This window comes from Scylla paramamosain, chromosome 10, assembly GCF_035594125.1.
Source record: "Scylla paramamosain isolate STU-SP2022 chromosome 10, ASM3559412v1, whole genome shotgun sequence".
Classification (NCBI taxonomy): Eukaryota; Metazoa; Arthropoda; class Malacostraca; order Decapoda; family Portunidae; genus Scylla; species Scylla paramamosain.
In genome coordinates this window covers 23082583-23104431 of record NC_087160.1, presented here as the reverse complement: position 1 = coordinate 23104431, position 21849 = coordinate 23082583, and the positions used below count along the sequence as shown (strand labels likewise).

General features: G+C 37.6%; 1 protein-coding gene across 2 annotated transcripts; it reads left to right on the top strand.

Annotated features, from left to right (window-relative positions):
* Positions 1 to 2619: 2619 nt before the first annotated feature.
* Positions 2620 to 17361, top strand: LOC135104387 (serine protease HTRA2, mitochondrial-like). 2 transcript variants are annotated; one of them, XM_064011772.1, is made up of 7 exons: positions 2620 to 2733; positions 3722 to 4196; positions 5517 to 5640; positions 6182 to 6268; positions 6740 to 6934; positions 15048 to 15198; positions 16861 to 17361. In XM_064011772.1, exons 1-7 carry the CDS (start codon positions 2727 to 2729, stop codon positions 17199 to 17201), a joined length of 1380 nt encoding a protein of 459 aa, XP_063867842.1. In that variant the 5' UTR covers positions 2620 to 2726; the 3' UTR covers positions 17202 to 17361. The 2 variants fall into 2 exon arrangements, with proteins under 2 accessions (XP_063867842.1, XP_063867845.1); XM_064011775.1 differs by lacking the exon at positions 16861 to 17361 and adding an exon at positions 16423 to 16554.
* The last annotated feature ends 4488 nt before the right edge of the window (positions 17362 to 21849 follow it).

Genomic DNA, 21849 nt, shown 5'->3' with positions numbered 1-21849 from the left:
GACAATACCAGAGTACTCATGTGCTACGATGATTCTTCTTCGAGAAACTAAATAGTAACTCACAACCTTTAGTGTCTAGTGCCCCTCACCCTGCGAGCCTTTTCTTCAACACACCAACTCAAGGGAGAAAGAAAATAACTATTCTAAGTCGCGCATCCTTGCCGTCACTCGCGCGTGTGCAGCAAGTGCGTCAGAAGAAGAAGAGGACCACAGGCGGTTGCCACGTGTTGCAGACACAACACAAGGAAAAGGAAAATTTGGAGGATGGAGGAGCAGCAGTAGCAATGAGAAGTGAAGGTTCCGGAATGCGGGAAGCAGACGTGATTCCGTCCTCATAAACCCTCAGTCGCGCCGCCCAGACCCATTATCTTTGCTTCTCTGTAAATCCCTTGCATTGTTCCAGTTCAGATCCGTGACCTGGGGGACAGGAAACCTGGACCTGCGATGACCGCGTGGCCTCCCGCCCAGGCGCCGATCGGTTTGAGCGGCGCTACCACACAATGGAGGGCGCCCCTCGATGCCAACCTACGCCTCTGTACTCATCTCTTTCCTTTGGTCACTAAGATGGGCGACTATTGAAGCGGACAGTTACCTTTGTTTCGTGACCTTTTAAATGTTACCTCCTTCCTGACGAACTTATAAACTGAGAAACGCCCTGTACGTAGTTCCAAGAACACATACACACACACATAGTTCATAGTTTTATTCATAGTTTTATTGACCACAACATCTTGCACTTACAGTAATAATTACATAACAGTATTAATTTATGAGTCCAACATAACTCAGTACTATAATAAATCTTATTCATTACAGAAAAGAAACAGGTCACCAATATGACAACTAATGTTACATAATCCTAATACCTAAATATGTCACAAATTGTGGGAATATAAGTTCAAGATTGAGCTTATAATAATACATAGTCTTGTATTATCAAAGGAGCCACTGAATAGTTCCTGTAGTGTAGAATATGTATATGTGTCACGGATGTGTTGTGAGAGGGGACATTGCTCGATGACATGAACTTCTGTCTGTACTTGTCCGCAGGGACACAGCCGCTCCTCTAGAGGTAGGCGGCCACGCCCCCGTCTTTTCCACCTGCCCACCTCACACACTACATACTCGTAAGTAGGTCTTTTACGCGTGCAAGGTGAATGATATGTCTTTCTGTTGTTGTTGTTGTTGTTGTTGTTGTTGTTGTTGTTGTTGTGTGTGTGCAACAACACGGACAAGCTATTGAAAATAAAGTCACAAGGGAAAATATCGATCTTAGAAAAACATACTGCAAAGATAAGAAATGACAGCACGTTCAAATGAAATTGATAAAGTTGATATTTTTGCCACTTATTTCCTAGCAATGCATGACCAGTACATAATGACAATGATGTCTTAACACGTATGTGAAAAGTATGCAATAGCTTACACCTTGACCATAGAACGTTGGTGGCTTACCTCAGCTGTGGACAGCTAATAAGGAAAATAATAAGAGAGAGAGAGAGAGAGAGAGAGAGAGAGAGAGAGAGAGAGAGAGAGAGAGAGAGCTGTCTAAGGAGATTAATGGTGATTTTTGGGGGGAGACCTGCAGAGTACTTGTAGACGGATGATACTTTTTTTGTTAAACTAAGCATCTCTCTCTCTCTCTCTCTCTCTCTCTCTCAAATGTCTATATAAGTAAGTGAAGCCAAGAATTCGCAATATCTTCAGAAATACAGATGATGCCTAGTTTGAAGGTTTTCCAGCCTGTAACACTTGGCTCTCGATGTGATCTTGTGATAATATGTTAACGCTTCTGTGGGACAGTAGGTATAGTCGAGTAGGGTTTTAGGGGACTTGTTTAATAGACTCTCAAACTTCGCCACACTATTTTCATTAATAACTTTTTAAGGGAGAATATTTCAGCTGTCTACAACCCTGCTACCGAAAAAGTTGTTGATCTTCAGTCTGCCCTATCTTGAATAACTGCTTTGCTGTGTTCCCTTGTTCAACCATCCTCCTGAAGTGCATGTAAGCTATAGCGCATCTCATTATATTCACCTTGTACGATCTTATGTTTCAGTAATTTCTCTTCCAGTAATACAAAATATAATGGCATGTATCCTAAATGGGTGAAAGTACCTATTTTAATGAGTATTTATGGTATTTTTTATTTTTTTCATTTACACCACAAATCACCTATCACCCTAATCTATCCTAAGGGCTGCGCGTCCATGGCCCTTCCCCCGTGATACTATTCTAACCTAACCTAATTTAACTTAGATGGAGGGTCTGCGCTCCCCCCCCTAGACATCCTCCAGGGCTACTAATTTAACCTAACTTAGCCGGGGAGCTGCGCCTCCCCTGGACTCATCCTCTCAGGGATACTAACCTAACCTAATCTGTCCTACAGGATCGGATCTAAGGATTTTTTTTTTTTTAAGGGGGGGAGTGTCCTTGTCTGTTTCGAAAACAATGGATATCCCACGGAAACTCAGAAAGTTTCTTAAAATCCAGTAAGGTATGCAAAAACCGCATTCCCAATGTTGTAGAGTATGATAATGTATATGTAAAATTACACCGTAATTATCAGTAACGCTATTCATAAAGTATTTGTCTTTTAGAATCTTGTGTAAGAGATGATGCAACCAAGGTTTCAACCCTTACCGTTGTGATGAGTGAATCACGCTCCTTTGTAAACAGACGAACTCAGTGACGCGAGGGTTGTTGTTTGGGTCATCAGCTGAGCCATGCGGGGTACGTGTATTTGCCATTTAGTATAGTAGTAGTATTTTCTTTCACTTTTCATAGTAAGGTCAGTACGTGGACAATGGCATTGTATGAAACTGCATATTCACCATTGTTACACATCAGCTAGAAACTAGAGCCATCCGGTAAGGCCTTGCTCGTGATAGACCAACAGCACGCCTGCAGTGGCCCTTTGCCAGGGAGCAGAAATGTTTGATATTTACTATACCAAGATACGTATGTGGACAGCTCCCAAACTGAAACATCAGAATGTTGAATGTGGATAAGTTTTGGTGGCTTGCAAATAATACCTTATTGGTTATAATAACAGAAAAATTAGTTTAATACAATACATCTTATCTTCTCTTCCTCCTTTTCTCCCTCCAACAAGCTTTTGGGACCTGGTGGGAAAGTGGGAAAGCGGGATTTTTTTGGTGGGAGAAGCCAATTTTGCACATCATGAAAAGTCTAAGGATGAGATGCCATATAAAAAATAAAAAATTTTAAAGGGTGAAATTTCTAGCCTAACTCAACTGGGGGGGCTTTACCTGCCACCTACCCCATTCGACCCTGAGGGCAAGAGTACTTTCTGTTCTCCACTGGGGCCAGGTGGCTATGAGAGTGATGTGAATGAGTGTAAATGTGAAAAATGTCTTGTCTTGGCTACCCTTTTTTTTGTGTGTGTGGGGGGTTATCTCTTTTTTCAGATAGAAAGTTTTGATATATGAATATGTTATGCACTTATTGTAAATTGATCAAGTGTGCAAAACCTTGAAAGCAAATAAATAAGATGTTTATTGTTCTGATTAGTGAAATATGAGCATAATTTTTTCAACAGTTTGAGTGAAGTTTGAACCACTAAAAAGTATTACTATACCATACATCTGTACTATTTTGAAAAATATAGTAATAAGGGAGAAATGATGACTAGTGATTAAAGTCTCTGATTGCATAATGTGCTGTATTTCTGCATGTCTGAAACTTTATTACTCTACAGGTCTGTGGAGCTATACTTTGTGGTCACGAGAAAAGAGAAGACTGACAAAGCAGCTACTGTTATGTAATCGCTTGTCAACTCCTGTGGTAGTTCGATGTGCTGCATCTCAAGTAGTGAATCACGGTGAAGTGCTACAAAGACAGGAAGACTTTGCCAAGTACAACTCTCATTCAAGAAGTGGATCTTTTCTGTATAGCATTGTTGGGTTTGGGGCTGGTTTAATTTTAGGGGCAATACTGAAGTCTCACTATAATGAGTGGAGCAGAAGCAAGAGGTACCTCACCAATGTCTTGCCCTCTGTCAGTGCTGCCAGTCCTTTTACCTTCACTCCAGCAGTGGATCATAACAATAATGAAACCAATTCTGCAAAGCAAGAGGCAACGCTGAGCAAGAGGATAACTCACAACTTCATCGCTGATGCTGTAGAAAAAGCATCAGACAAAGTTGTATATATTGACATTAAGGATGCTCGAAGGTTTGTTTGCCAGGCATTTCATCTGTGTGTATCTGTTAAAGTGTATGACAGTTATTTTGTTTTTTGTTTTGATCTGTACAGTCATAAAATATCCTTTAACATTGCAAACAATGTCCATACATTAGAGGGAAACAGAGTCTAGTAAATTTATTAAGGCAGGAATATTTCATGAAAAGTCAAAGGACTGAGTTTTACTTTTATACAATGGCATCATTACAAGTATTAACACAGTAGTCACTTCTGAAAGTTTTCCTGAAATATGAATTATTGCTGTTGTTCACTTCAGTATCTCATTATAGATAATTTCAGCAGATAAAGTATACATAAGGAGGGTGCCTTATGTAGATGCAAGATGGAAAGATACAAGAAGAGTTACTGCATTGTTGCGAACCCACCATGTACATCATCACTCACAGCTGTCAAGCCACTAATAATACTCTTACCCAGACAGGCAGCAACTCACTCAGATGCAGTAATAGTCAGGACAGCACTCACTCCATTATTAGGTACCATGATGCAAGTGGAAGCAACTCAAAGGGGCCAGTGTAGTAGTGGAGTGCGAGCCAAGGACATGCAAAAAACTAACATGCACAGCTCAGATATATTTCACCACCAGAGAACAGGACACAGTTATCTTGTGACTTGCAGGTCACAACAGAGATCACTCCCCACACCAGAGACAGTCACATGTGCAGCACACACCGACCAACATTTGCAGAACACAGTCACTCGACTGTCCACACAGAATGCTCAGAGGCTAGATGTGAGCACAACAAGCCCCACACCATTAACAGTTGCTCAGGGGAGGAAAAAAGCATGGCACACCAACACACTTAATATATGGCTGAGAACATACATGACATGACATGAACATGGCTGAAGAAGGTATGACACAACCCACAGTGCGATGCAGAGGTGGCATGAAGCTAGACATGGCAGAAGACTCAATCCCAGCCTCCTGTGAGGCTGTGGTTGCCACTAGCAGGCACAGCAGCCAATCAGTGATGTCTACTCTCAAGGCCATCTGAGCATTATTTCCTCACTAGTAGCGGCCTCTGGCAATACCTTTTAACATTCAAATTAACACTGCATGAACACAGCCACTACAGCTATTTCCCTGCCATCATAACAGTATCAAAATCCAGAGGAATGTAGTAAACAGACCAAGTGTATGCAAAGGGACACAAAGGGACTTTTGTCATTGCTTCCTTTAAAGTCACAGTAAGGCATATTCTAACATACTATTTTGATGTTAGTACTTGTGTTTGACTGTATGGATGTTCATGAATAACCATTACAATGTTATCTGTTCATTTTCAGGAGTCCATATGTCAAGTGTGGCCAGACTCTGTCCAATGGCTCAGGATTTATTGTTTCAGAAGACGGCTTGATTCTTACAAATGCTCATGTAGTGACCAACAGGCCCAGATCCAGCACCATATTGGTTAGCATGGAGTTGTCATATGTAAATTTTAGTATTGTATTACTTAATGTTAATTATCTCCAATTTTTTTTTATAATAATAAACTTCCCAAAAGTGGGAAAAATATATAAAAACAAATACTGTGAAATTATTTAAAATCTTATCAGTACAGTATAAAAACATATATTGAATAAGTTTTTATATTTATTTTTATTTATTTATTTATTTATTTATTTATTTATTTATTATTTTTAATGTGAATGTTTGAATACTTGAGAGTGGAGGGTAGGATGATTGGGAAGATGAATAGAAGGAAATTGAAACTTTTCTGCTGTGACTTTGAGGAGGCTGGAAGGAACAGGCACCAGAACAAATAAATTGTGTTACCAGAACAAATGATTGTGTCACCACTGGAATATAACAGCTAGAAAGAGTAAAATCTATACAGTTCTTATTTTGCCAGTATAAGTTTGTAGGCAAAAGATAGATAAGTTTATGTAAGTAACACATTATTTATTATTTGAAAATTATTGTTTAATGCAAGCCTGTGTTGTATCCGTAGGTACGACTGCATGATGGCTCAGAGTGTGAGGGAGTTGTGGAAGACATTGATGCCATCTCTGACTTGGCTCTCATCCGAGTAAAGCGTGTATGTATTGCCATCTTACTAACTTCTCAGAATATTGAAAATAACTAATATAATAACACTCTTATTAGATTTCTCACTTTCTGTGTGTATTTCCCTCACAAGGTCTTCAGGGAAATTGTTGTAAAGTATAATAGACAATAATTTCCAGAGCCTTTTTTTACATTATTACTTTCCCTTGTATTCTGCCCATTCTCAGTATATTATTTACATTGTCATTTTGGGTCATGATATGATGTGCACAAGCCAGAATGGAGAATCTGCATTAAGAATATTCAAGACATTGGTCAGCAAGTAAAGCTGCCCACTGATTCCACCATATTTAGTAAACTACCTCATACCTTTCATTTCTTTTTGTCACTTATATAAGTAACACCACATCTGTTTTAGTTTTCCCTGTCTGACTATTCTGTCCTGCAGCTCATTTCTCAGTAATTATTGTCATCGGTCCTGATCACTGACTATACTTTACAGTGCAGTCTCAGCCCAGCACCACTAGGGAAGTCAAGTGACCTAAGACCTGGAGAGTTTGTTGCAGCTCTAGGCTCTCCACTCTCTCTATGCAATACTGTCACAGCAGGTGTAGTTTCCTCAGTGGGACGAGCAAGCAAGGAACTGGGTCTGCGGGGAAGAGACATTCACTACATTCAGACTGATGCTGCTATTACTGTAAGTAAGTGTGTTTGTATTTCATGGGCAAAGGAACACCACCAGATCTTAGCAATAGATATCAACTGCTCTCATGCTATTTTTGCTGTACCTCTTATGCATCTTTTGGTTTGGTGTCACCTTTGGAGTCACTGTTCCCAGCATTGTGAACAACACTACTACATATTCTCTTCCTCTGCCAAAATATATACTCATAACCAGATCATAATCTTTTATATAACTGGATTTATCCCAAATATGAAAGGTGGCACATTACAAAAACCAAAAACTGAAATAAAATTAATTTACAAAGCTAGATGAAATTTTATATAGAAGGGTATATCCTAGTCATTCACTGCAACCACATTTCCTCTAGGTAAATTATAAAAGATAACTAAAAATAGTGGAGTGAGGGAACTGGATTCTTTGAAGGGAAACTCAGCCTAGAATACAAAAATTTACAAACTTAGCCAAGATAAATTTGTAGACTTTTATATGATCTGCTGTTACAGTGGAATCTTAAAATATATATATATATATATATATATATATATATATATATATATATATATATATATATATATATATATATATATATATATATATACACATTGGTACCTTGACTTATGAGTGTCCTAACTTGCAAGTTTATATATATATATATATATATATATATATATATATATATATATATATATATATATATATATATATATATATATATATATATATATATATATATATATATATATACACACACAGTCAGTGACAATAGTGATTAGAACTCCTGCCAACATGAGCATCACATTGCACAAACTAGCAACTTACCCTTCTCAGTCTGAAAAAAATTTGCTCAGAGAAAATAACTATATGGCAACTTAGGTTAGTTCCCTATGTGTTTTTGAAAGCATAGGATAATAGATTCAGTGTTTGACATATTGACATAAGGGAAAGTTATCTTTTGTGACCCCTTCTTGCTTTGGCTAACAAAACGGCTGTGTTTGTTTTAAACAGAGTGTTCTGCTGAGGAGATATGTGATGCCTGGAAAATATAGAGGCCACAATTACATAGTACAAGTGTTAGGGTTTCACTAGAAGGTGAGGGTTTCACTAGAAGTGAAACAAATTTAAAACTGCACTGTATGACTATTGGAAATGAAAAGACTGTGAGTGCGTTGGTGAAGAAATGGATCGATTTGAGACACGAGGATGTGCCTCACCACAAACATGGTAGTGGGCTGCCACAAAATGTTTGACAGCACCTTACATGGTATCAAGAGACAGTTAAAGGTACATCCTCAGCTTACAGCAAAACAACTGAAAAAACAAATATTTTGGAGCAGCCCAACACCATGTTTATAGTAAGGCACATCCTCATGTCCCTCATTGCTCCATTTCTTTTCCAATGCACTCACAGTCTTTTCATTGCCAATAGTTATACGGCATAGTTTTTAAATTTCTTTCACAAATGTAACTGTGGCCTGTATATTTTCCAGGCATCACATATCTCCTCAGCAGAACACTCTATTTAAAGCAAACACAGCCGTTTTGTTAGCCAAAGCAAGAAGCAGTCACAAAAGATAACTTTCCCTTATGTCAATATGTCAAACACTGAATCTGTTATTCTGTGCTTTCAAAAACATATGAGGGACTAACCTAAGTTGCCATGTAGTTATTTTACCTGAGCAAATTTTGTCAGACCAAGAAGGGGTAATTTGCCAGTTTGTGCTATGCGACACTCACATCAATGGGAATTCTCGCTATTGCTGCTGCCTGTATATATATATATATATATATATATATATATATATATATATATATATATATATATATATATATATATATATATATATATATATATATATATATATATATATATATGGCTATGTATGTACCTAGTCAGTGTCCATACAGAAGGGGCTAGTTGAAATAAGGCATAGCATACACACACACACACACACACACACACACACACACACACACACACACACACACACACACACCACAACAAGATAACGCCCCTAAGGGCGCCGCATACGGACCGATACAGACTCAGTGCGATTCCCACCATGGTGCGAGCCATCAATCAATAGTCCCTTCTAGATTTGACTTCTAGATTTGACTTACCTTTAGGATTAATGTCAAGTATTTCCCCACCTCCAATGTACATTTTCAGTTTGTTGACTGCCTAAAGAATAAACTGTTTATTATTATTATTATTATTATTATTACACACACACACACACTTTCGTAGACTAAAGTGACATCCATCCTATCCCTCCAGGCCTGTATGGCAGGAGAGGTCAGCAGGTCCTCATTGACCATCCTTGCTTGAGGATCACTCATGCAAGCATACCTGATCTTTGTACATCAGGACCTGACATCAGAAGGGGATTATCCCTCCCACTCATACATCATAGACCTATTCTCTTTCCTCTATTTTATCTGTAGAACCCCACCTCTCCTCTACTAAACTTCATCTTTTCCTCACTGAAACACAGGTGTCTGAGGCAACTGACTAGTAGCCCCTTTTCTTTTCCCTCCTACTTTCTCCTCATTTTCAATCCAAAGCTGGATGTTGCATCTCTCTGTGCAATGACTTAACCTGCTCTCATGCCCATGCTCTTGAATTTTCAAAGTTTTACACCATCTGGCTACAACTAGAGAGTCACTCTCAAATTAAATTTATCTGTGTTGTGTACCTCTCACCTGACTCATCTGACTATAAGAAACTCTTTGACTACTTAACTTCCAAAGTGGAGCACATTTTGACTCTCTTCCCTTTTGCGGGGATCTCCATTCCTAGAGACTTCAATGTTCACCACCAGCTTTGGCTTTCCTCTCCCTTCACTGACCATCCTGGTGAGCTAGCCTTTAACTTTGCTATCCTCCACAACCTAGAGCAGTTGGTGCAACACCCTACTCATATTCCTGACCATTTTGAAGATACGCCCAATCATTCTGCTTATGCAGTTACCCTATCTTCTCCATCGGGCTCCTCCAATCACAACATCATATCTGTATCTTGTCCTATCGCTCCAATCCCTCCTCAGGATCCCCCAAACCTGAGGTGACTCTGGCATTTTGCCTCTGCTTGTTGGGGGGACCTGAGGAGATATTATGCAAATTTTCTTTGGAATGACTACTGCTTCTATGTCAGAGACCCGTCTCAGTGTGCCAAGCACATAACAGAGGTGATAGTGTCTGGCATGGAGGCGTACATTCTTCACTCTTTTTCTCAACCTAAATCTTCCAAACCTTGGTTTAATACAGCCTGTTCTTGTGCTATACACGATAGAGAGGTGGTCCACAAAAGGTACTTGAGCCTTCAATCACCAGAATCTCATGCTCTTTATATTTCTGCCCAGAATCAATGTCAGATCTGTTCTCCAACTAGCCAAAAACTCTTTCATTAATGGAGTGTCAAAATCCTTCAAGATCTAATTCCCCTCGTGACTTCTGGCACCTAGCCAAAAAACATCTCCAACAACTTTGCTTCTTCTTTCCCTCCTTTACTTCAACCAGATGGCACCACTGCTATCACATCAATCTCCAAAGCTGAATTCTTCGCTCAGACCTTTGCTAAAAACTCTACCTTGGATGATTCAGAACTTGTTCCTCCCTCTCCTCCACCCTCTGACTACTTCATGCTACCTATTAAAACTCTTCGCAGTGATATTTCCCTTGCCCTCACAGGCCTAAACCCTCTGAAACCCTCTGAAACTCCACCTCCATGCTTGCACCTTGCCTAGTCAAACTCTTTTAACTCTGTCTTTTAACATCTACCTTTCCTTCTTGCTGGAAGTTTGCCTACGTTTAGCCAATTCCTAAAAAGGGTGACTGTTCTAATCCCTTAAACTACTGTCCTATTTCTTTAATTTCCTGCTTATCTAAAGTTTTTGAGTCTATCCTCAACAGGAAGATTCTTAAACATCTGTCACTTCACACTCTTCTATCTGATCACCATTATGGGTTCTGTCAAGGCCACTCTACTGGTGATCTTCAGGCCTTCCATACTGAGTCTTGGTCATCCTCTTTTAGAGATTTTAGTGAAACTTTTGCTATTGCCTTAGACATATCAAAGGCTTTTGATAGAGTCTGGCACAAAGCTTTGATTTCCAAACTGCCTTCGTACAACTTCTATCCTTCTCTCTGTAACCATCTCAAGCTTCCTTCCTGATTGCTTCCTTCTATTGCTGCTGTGATAGACAGGCACTGTTTTTCTCCTAAACCTATTAACATTGGTGTTCCTCAGGGTTCTGTCCTATCACCACCTCTCTTTCTATTATTCATCAGTGATCTTCTAAACCAAACTTTTTTTTGCCCTATCCACTCCTATGCTGATATCACCCTGCAATTTTCCACATCTTTTCATAGATGTCCAACCCTTAAAGAAGTAAACAATTCATGCAGGGAAGCCACAGAATGCTTCTGATCTTTAAAATTTATGATTGAGGCAGAGCAAACTTAGTATTGTTCAATGCCTCAAAAACTCAATTCCTCCATCTATCAACTTGACACAGCCTTCCAGACAACTATCCCCTCTTCTTCAGTGACACTCAACTGTCCCCCTCTTCTACACTGAACATCGTCAGTCTGTCCTTTATTTGTAATGTAAACTGGAAACTTCACATCTCATCTTTAGCTAAAACAGCTTCTATGAAGTTGGGTGTTCTGAGACATTTCCGCCAGTTTTTTTCACCCTTCCAGCTGCTAACTCTGTATAGGGGCCTTATCTATCCATGTATGGAGTATGCTTCACATGTCTGGGGGGCTTCCAGTCATACCACTCTTCTAGACAGGATGGAATCAAAAGTTTTTCGTCTCATAAACTCCTCTCCTCTAACTGACTGTCTTCTGCCTCTTTCTCATCGCCAAAATGTTGCATCTCTTGCTATCTTCTACCACTATTTTCATGCTAACTGCTCTTCTGATCTTGCTAACTGCATGCCTCCCCTCCTCCCGCAGCCTCACTGCACAAGACTTTCTTCTTTCTTTCACCCCTATTCTGTCCACCTCTCTAATACAGTAAAATCCATCTCATCCGGCATTCAAGTATCTGGCAGCTTCAAGTATCCGGCACATTTTTCCCCGAGCCTTAAAATCAATAAAAAATCAATGTGTACTCATAAAATCGATTAAAATTCTGGTGCGAGGCATGCTTTGTCCCCTCGCCACCAGAGCGCACTGCTTCACGCCACCCGCGGCCCACTGCACTGTGTTTACTCAGTGACTCAGCCCCGCGTGTGCACTGTTTATTGCCTGACGCCTTCATCATGCCTAAAGTTGTAGAAAAGTGGAAGCGTGTTGTGCTTACACTTAAGCAGCTGATCAGATCAGCTGCTGATTAAGATCAGCTGATCTTTGTTATGGTAAGATGCGTGAGTGTAGGGTGGTGATTGTGGACATAATTTCACTTCTATTCAAGTATCCGGCACGTCGGCAGTCCCGTTGATGCCAGATAAGAGGGATTTTACTGTACAAGAGTTAACCAGTATTCTCAGTTATTCTTTCTCTGGTAAACTCTGGAACTCCCTGCCTGCTTCTGTATTTTCATCTTCCTATGACTTGAACTCCTTCAAGAGGGAGGTTTCAAGACACTTATCCTTCATTTTTTTTATTTCTGCTTTGAACCCTATTTGGGCACCATCTCAGTGGGCTTTTTTTTTTTTTTTTTTTTTTTTTTTGCGCCTTTGGCCTGTGCCCCTCCTACATAAAAAAAAAAAAAGGAAAATAAAACTCACATAGAAACCCTCAAGGTAACTTCACACTGTTTGCATCCTTAAGTGCTCCATTTTCACACTATCATGCTCAACCATTTTTTGCTCCTCAGGCATTCCTTCCACATTTGATGCTTTCTTTATGCACTACATCCATCCCATGTATGATCTTCCTTTCAGTTAACCCATACAGTGTTGTGCTTTATCAGAGATAGGGATCTAGTCAGGCTGCATTTTTTTCATATATATATATATATATATATATATATATATATATATATATATATATATATATATATATATATATATATATATATATATATATATATATATATATATATATATATATATATATATATATATATATATATATATATATATATATATATATATATATATATATATATATATATATATATATATATATATATATATATGTATATATTTTTTTTTTTTTTTTTCCCTCTTTAAAATGAGAGAAAATAACATTGTCATATATATATATATATATATATATATATATATATATATATATATATATATATATATATATATATATATATATATATATATATATATATATATATATATATATATATATATATATATATATATATATATATATATATATATATATATATATATATATATTATTCCTATGCCATGAATGGAAGTGTAGCTACCATATGATTTTGATTCTTGGATTTTTCCCTTCTCAGAGCTCACAATATCCGACTAGAGGTGTGGAATTTTATTTTTAGATTTTTTTAAAGCTTTTGCATACACTTTCCACCTTATAATGTGTGTAATAAATAATTACTTATTTACATTACAAATATCTATAAATAAACAATCATTTTATGTTCAACAATGGTTGAATGTGCATATGGCAATACCCCATATCTCGAGGCCGTGGCTACTACACCCACAGTTTTCAAAGAATAGAACATGCTATGAATTTTACGACTTTCAGTTTTTCCTTTCCAATGACTCTGGTCTCATTTCCTATTTCTTGTGCTTTACTGATTATAGATTTGAAAATTTCTTAGGAAAAAGTAACTTAGAATTTTTTGATGTTTTTTTTTTTTTTTTTTTTTTTTTTTTTTTTTTTTTTTTTTCACAGCAACTCACCCTGTGTAGCCAACTCTGCAACAATTTCAGCGTGCCAAAACATTTATAACCAAAATATCCCTCTCCAGTACCATAACTTTCAATTTCATTTTATTGTTTTGATATTATATGCGTGTTGACTTAGGCATCGAAAAAAAAATATCTCAGTTCTTACAGGTGCATTCAGTTTATAATAATTCCAAGCCCAAAAGATAGGTATATATACGAAAACATTCACTCCTGACTTGTCAAAATATTCTTTGTTAATGTCAGTGACAAGTCTTATATATACAAACAAAACTGAAAGCCATAATATGGATCAGAAGCAAAATTGTACATATATATATATATATATATATATATATATATATATATATATATATATATATATATATATATATATATATATATATATATATATATATATATATATATATATATATATATATATATTATATATATACTGAACACTTCCCTAAGAGGTATGTATGTATACATACTAAGCACTGTACAGGTTAAACCTCACATTCAATCCAGTTATTATCTCACTATTCAATTACTCTTCCATAATTTCTAAATCTTGCTGTTCAAGCAACTAACTTTGTTTCAACTACAATTCTTTCCCACACTTCATCATTCCTTGCTCTATCCATACATGTTTTCAGACACTTTATCTTCATTACATTCAATTTCTTCTCCCCTGCTCCAAGGTTCAACATTTCAGTCCCATACAGTGCTGTTGGTACTACTAATCCTTCATGAAACCTTTCTCTGCATTCATTCCCAGCAGTTTGTTACTAAATATTCTATTAATTCTTTCTCTTGTCTTTCTGGTCTCACTCATTCTACAGTCCACCTCTGCATATATTAAAATGTATATTTCTTTATTTGCATTTTCCTACATCTATGCATATATTCTCTTATTACTCACATTTTTTGTCTCACCACATTTTGCTCTTTTATCACTTTTTAATTTATAACGTTTTTATAAGGTATTATGAACCATCTGATAAAATGCAGTTTCATTTTCATATTCTCCTAAGCAACCCTAAAAGTAAAAGTGTTCATGTTAACTCTCTCTCTCTCTCTCTCTCTCTCTCTCTCTCTCTCTCTCTCTCTCTCTCTCTCTCTCTCTCTCTCTCTCTCTCTCTCTCTCTCTCTCTCTCTCTCTCTCTCTCTCTCTCTCTCTCTCTCTCTCTCTCTCTCTCTCTCTCTCTCTCTCTCTCTCTCTCTCTCTCTCTCTCTCTCTCTCCAAAATAAGCATGTACAATTAACTGAACCTCACATTGAGCTTTTTTATTCAGTTTGGTAACTCTGGAGGTCCTCTCATCAACATGGATGGAGAAGTGATAGGCATCAACTCCATGACAGTCACTTCAGGCATCTCCTTTGCCATCCCAATTGACTATGCAAAGGAGTTTATTGCCAAGGCTGAGAAGAAAAGAGCCGAACTTGGTAGGTATTTTATAACTTTGCAAAGCTATCCTTGTTCAATAAGGAGGCTTAAAAATTAACAAAGAAAAAATATAAAGGAACTGTCATGAGTCATTTGTGAAGTTTTACAGTACCCTATCTCTGTGCCATATAGCTCATTATTCACTTGTGTATGACTTGTTTTAAAACTATGCAACAATTTAAGTAAATCAAGTGTGTCTGCATTAGAGAGGAAACCTAAGCAGGGGAACCACATGTTTCCTCATGATTGCCAAAAAAAAAAAGAAGAAGCATTAATTCTTAGAGACTTTCTAAGTGTCCCTTCTGTTTCTTCCTTTATGCATAGTGTTGGTCCTTTACTAGTAAATCTATTATGTACTGAGCATTTAATACATCCATTTCTTTAATAAGAATGAAAAATATTATGAATGTTTTGTTTCATTGTGGATAATAGCAATGATTTTGGTGTATATACCATGACATTTGACTGAGCTGTTTTCTGACACTGCCAATGTCATACAGTGACTGGCCACAGAAATGCCTTGTCTTAAATAATCCCCCCCCAGTCCCTTTTTTTTTTTTTTTTTTTTTTTACAGCCCTGGTATATGTATGTATGTTTAGCAACTTTCATGGGCTCCTCATCTTTCAATTCAGTTTCTGTTTCTCATTTTGTGAAACTCTCAAAGAAGTGGCCCTCCTTTATTCACAAATATTGCACTGCCACTGATGGTTTGCTTCCTCTCCTTGCTTACATCTAATATTGTAACTTATATTCATTGCCTCATGCTACATTCTTATTTTGACTTGTTATGATTCTTTAGATGGCCACTTTGCACACCTCATAACTCTAATCTGCTTTCTATTATTACCTGTTTATTTTGGTTTACCATATATTTTGAATCATAGCTGCTGTTTACTAGAAATACTTGTTGCTGTGATAGTTACTATGAGTGTGTGCATGTTGCATCTTGTCTAAACCTTCCCCCTTCATGTTGGCCAGATGTATAGTAAGATAAAGATGTCAGGTTCACTTCACACTGTCATTACTGTACAACCCAGCTAATACTACCTGTCTCATCACCACCACCACCACCACCACCACGTCATTATCACACCAATATGCTATTTCATTATTGATCTACATAACCTGTGTCATCTTCCCTCTCATGGTGTCCAGATCATATTGTATACTTTCTTTATAATACAGTTTTAAGCAAACAACTTCAAGGTACTTTTCTCCACAGAGGAATACTGTATAGACTTTTGTGATATATTGGAAGCTGATTAGAGGTGCAATAGGCAGGCAGCCCTGATTAGTGGGTGGACTACAAGAAGGACTCTCCTTCATTTCAGTAGGCCATATCCTTGAAAGATTTTCATCGCACCCACTGCATTAAGATGCTTAGTAGGTTACATTATTTTAGTATTTGTAGAATACACAGTTTTTAACAGTATTTATGTACATTTGACAAAATGTAACTTATATAGCATTCCACAAAAGCAAACTACATTTTCCTTTGTTTGAAGAGTAATTTTTTTTATGTTAGTCATTTTGGTAATATGACTAACATCAATCATTTAAAGGTCTTAGAAATCACATACTGAAGACAAACAGGCCATGTGATGCCCAGCACTTCACTAACCAGAAGGAATTTACATCACATTTACCTTTCACCTCTTAGCCAAGTACCCTGAGGCACAGGGGCCTGACCGCCGCCGCTACCTGGGAATCACCATGCTAACCCTCACACCCTCCATCATGCAAGAGCTTCAGTCCCGAGGGAATATGACAAACCGATTCCCGCCAGACCTCACCCATGGCATTCTGGTGTGGAAGATTGTTGTGGGCTCCCCAGCATACCAGGCCGGACTGCAGCCAGGAGACATTATAACACACATCAACAACCATGACATTAACTCCTCCCGTGATGTATATAAGTTCCTGGAGGGACGAGGGGAGCTCAGTATGACTGTTGTACGAAATGGCCAGCGGTACTTTGTGAGTGTAGTGCCAGAGGAGTAATGATAGAAATCTCATAGAGATGTCAAATGTGAAAAGACTGAAGCTGATGTGATAAATAGTTAGTACTTCCTTTTTCAAGTGAGAAAGTTTGATGATGCTTAATGGAAAGAAATTTATGTAATGTTCAGTATTGAAATATGAATAGAGAATTTATTCCAAACATTTTGTTTATCTTGTCATAATTTTTTCTAACATATATTTAACATTTATATGAAAAAAACACTAATAATTTATTCCAAATGTTTTGTTTATGGCATATTTAATATTTATGTGAAAAAAACACTAATAAGTGAGCACATTAATATTTAATGATAAGATATCGTCCAAACATACACCTTGCTTTCTGTTTTCTGTGCCTTTCTATTGAAAGGCATAGAATGGCCAAGATGAAAATGTTCCTAGGTTTCTTATAGAAACTTATCACTGAATGAGACTAAGCAGTTAAATAAAATTAAAGTAAGTCCCAGTTTGCCAACCATCAGTAGAAAAAAATAGAAAGACAAAGAAAACTGAATGTCTTTGAAAAGTAGAAGACATTAAATTTGTGACAGAGTATCAACCATTTCTCAAGTATTTGTTCAATCTTTCCATGGGGAGAATGTATTGCTAAAAAGCTAATAAAAATGTTACACATTGGAATGTAAATGGATTTGGAAGATTCTTAGAGTTATAATTTTAAATTATTTTTTCTCCAACTAATTAGATTCCAGTGTTTGCTTATTCTTAGGTGTCAGCACACTAGCTGTAAGTAAAACTATCTCCAAAAGTGTCACCTCATTTACAATGCTCACAGAAAGTAATGGCTGGGTTGCCAGGGTTGCCCAAGACTGCTAAAAGAGATGTATCCACTTCACAGTGAATGGATATGATAAAGTTATCAGCTGGCAACACATGCTGTTTAACTTTTTTTCTGATGCCCATTAACAGGCATCAGTCACTCTTCATTGCTAGATATGAAGATGGAAGTGGTATTAATATACTAACAGATCTTTCTCTGGAATGCCAAAAGTCTCTCTTTGTGCAGAGAGCAGTGTCAAGGGGGAATTCGAGAGGAACCCATGCCTCACAGCCTGTAGTTAAAAAAAAAAAAAAATATATATATATATATATATATATATATATATATATATATATATATATATATATATATATATATATATATATATATATATATATATATATATATATATATATATATATATATATACACACACACACACACACACACACAAATATAACAGGTTGTTTCAAAATGTGTATAAAATAAAGGATAGTCAGTGCATGCACAATCTTGACTAAATCATCATGCCATGAGAAATCTTTCATCACCTATCTCCAGAGGAAACGTGGTTAATTTTGATGTGAAATACCTAATGTGGAGTGAGGAAGAATGGTGTGACATCTTGAGAAATGATAAGGCTACTGTTATGGTAATATGTAAAGATGAAAATGTGTATCCCTATATAGAAAACAATAACGAAAGATGAACCAGGCTTAAGCGTGTCTATAAATGTAGTACGCGAACATGATCGCACTTTGTATGCATGCTCCGACATTCATCGTGAGGTAGGAGGTGGGAGAGTGGAGCGGTGTCCACACACATGCACACCAGAAGATTACACTGAAATTACACCAGCACCTTTATTACTCTCTCTCTCTCTCTCTCTCTCTCTCTCTCTCTCTCTCTCTCTCTCTTCGAGGAGGAGGAGGAGGAGGAGAGGCTGGTAGAGGGAGTGGGATGGGCAGGGGATCACCAGTCGGGCCTTCTGGAGCAAGGGGCAGGGTAGTCTCACGAGTTGTTCGTCTGAGGAAAAATTGGCTTAACCTGGAAGGAAGCCTTTGAGGACGGGAGCCGCATTCCGGGGAGAGGGGGAGGAAGGTTCTGCTGACCCAGATATGGAGTGATTAGTCTTTATCAAGTTTAATTTGATTAACAAACTTGCAGGTAACTACAATGTATTCAAATACATTTAAACATGCTAGGTAAACGTAATATATATATATATATATATATATATATATATATATATATATATATATATATATATGGGATATGTACAACTACCTATTAAACTTTATCAAGTGTAACGACTAGTTGTTTGTTATCGTAACAGTTGTGTATATCCACCTTTAGTATCAATTATCTTCCGATAAAACCGCAGACTCATATTCTGGGGCGTCTGCACGGCGATGTCCGAAAGGTGTGAGCGACTGTAGCGAGGTTCATCTTACGACACCTTGTTCAACATAAAAGATAATGATAATTATTCTTGATACCGATGTTTACTTGAATTTTAGAGGTTCCCGAGATGGAAACATCATGGAGATGTTAACACAAAGTTATAGTCAATGTCAGCCTTTCCCTCGCCCCGCGCCGCCTGACCTCAGCCAGAGTTGACGTGTCTCTCGCGCGCCTGGCGGGGTACACTTACTTCTCTAGAAAACATGTCAGCAAAATACGGTGCCTGACATTTACCCAACTGAGAACTATAAGTGCATGTACTTTTCATTGTATACGTAAGATAGTCTTTTTCCCCGCCACATTATATTAATATTACATGACATGAGTCTTGGAATGCAAAGATTAGGAATGACCGATAAAATTTAAGTCATTATACAAAAGCTGACTAAACAAACAAAAGCAACAGATGACATTTGCAAATTATGAAGAAAATAAACGACACTTATTTGCAAGTCCATGTTCTCTGTTAAAAGGAAAAAAAAAATATTGACTTGTGGCAACGGTTAATACATTACTGGAACACTACCTCAGTTGTAACATGGCAGGAGGATGGGGCGGATGTCACTGGGGTTCCTCCTCATTTTGTCGGTTTTTTGTGCCGTAACAGCAAAAATATCAGATTTCCGACGGTGTGGAGATCCAGACTGTAAAGGTAAGATAGTGAAAGTGAATATAAGTTAATTTCTATAAATAGAGTGTACAAAGGTAGATGCAAGATGGAGTGTTTACTGCCAGCAGTGATCTGAGGGTTATTTTTTTTTTACTATTCTCTTGTTTTTTTTTACCATTGAAAGGTAAATTAAAGGTGATATCTTGGCTCTTAGCTGATATAGCCTTAATAGATAAGGCTATATCAGCATCACGTGTACCCTCGGAGATGGCAGCATCCCTTGCAGATCCATCATTGGGGTTACTGAACATCTCAAACTTGCATGGGTGGATTGAAATTGTGTGTGTGTGTGTGTGTGTGTGTGTGTTGAGAAGACAGGCAGTTCAGGTACAACGACACTACACTCTGTACGTAGGCAGCTCGGGAGTTTCAGTATGGTAGCAGGTGACAGGCCAGTGGGAGAGGTGCGGGTTCCTGGGGAGTAAATTTGTCAGGGACACTGGGCGCTCAACATGCCAGCCACACACCTGAGGGAATGTACTAACACCTACTGATGCTCGTTTCCATATTCTGCAAAACGACCGCTATGGAATGACTCTCTTGATAAAGGCCTTTGGCACTTGGAGTTTTTTCCTCTTATAGGTAAGACCTTCAGAGGGTCATGGTCCAAGCCACATCTGGAATAGTAAACGTTGATGAGATGTGACCTTGCAGTGTTTCTTTCTAAAATATAATACGTATAGGATTGTATATCATATATATATATATATATATATATATATATATATATATATATATATATATATATATATATATATATATGTTATTAGACTGTTCAGTGCTCTCTAGCTGCATTTATAGGGGCAACCAAGTGACGACTGACCAACATTGCAATAGTAGTACTGTCTACTTTTTGCTCAGTAGCCACAAAACGTACAGGCTGTAGAAAACAGTAGGATAACCCACATTTAAATACCATATGTGAATTTGCCTGAGTACTTCCATCAATCATTCCTTTCCCTTTTAATAATGATTGTTTGTTCCTGAGGATTTAGTTATTTATTGACCAGTACTGTACATGTACAGTGAATATTAATAGACCAATATCAGTGTCAAATATTTTACTAGGAGAGGGTTGGTGGACTGCTTGTCTGGTCTGGCTGATTTCCAAGGCAGGAGGGGATATTCACTATCTCCCCATGGCCCATTAGTATCAGCACATCCATCACCTTGAATGAAAACATTTAAGTCCCACTGAAAACTTTGAATATTGCAATTCAAAGCATGGTGTGTGTGTGTGTGTGTGTGTGTGTGTGTGTGTGTGTGTGTGTGTGTGTGTGTGTGTGTGTGTGTGTGTGTGTGTGTGTGTGTGTGTGTGTGTGTGTGTGTATGCGCTTAATTGTACAAGTGTACTGTGGATCTAGCAAGTCTGCCTTTTTGCTGATAAAAATTACTGCTACATCCATAAGTCACATTGAAGGTCGTTTCATCAAACCACAAGGCATCCAACCACTCCTCATCCCAAGCAAGATTTTCCCTTCAAAAGCCATTCTACTTGTTTTGTACACACAAGTGAGGATAGGTTTCTTGACAGGGCAGTACCCATGCTCAAACATATACCTGCTTACAGTTCACACAGCTGCTTTACCAAACACTTAGGATAGATTCCTTTATTTGATGAATTGCTACACAAGGATTTGTCTCTTAATTCTCAAATTTGCCACAACAGAACAATATGAGCTCTTGCAAGGGTCTACCAGACCACTTTTACTGGGTTGGTGTTTCTCAGCAGCACA

Bases quoted from the DNA above. Each gene is read 5' to 3' on its own strand.
- LOC135104387 (XM_064011772.1), top strand. The intron at 5,641-6,181 runs GTTAGCATGGAG...TTGTATCCGTAG, and splicing joins CCAGATCCAGCACCATATTG to GTACGACTGCATGATGGCTC. The intron at 6,269-6,739 runs GTATGTATTGCC...TATACTTTACAG, and splicing joins CTCTCATCCGAGTAAAGCGT to TGCAGTCTCAGCCCAGCACC.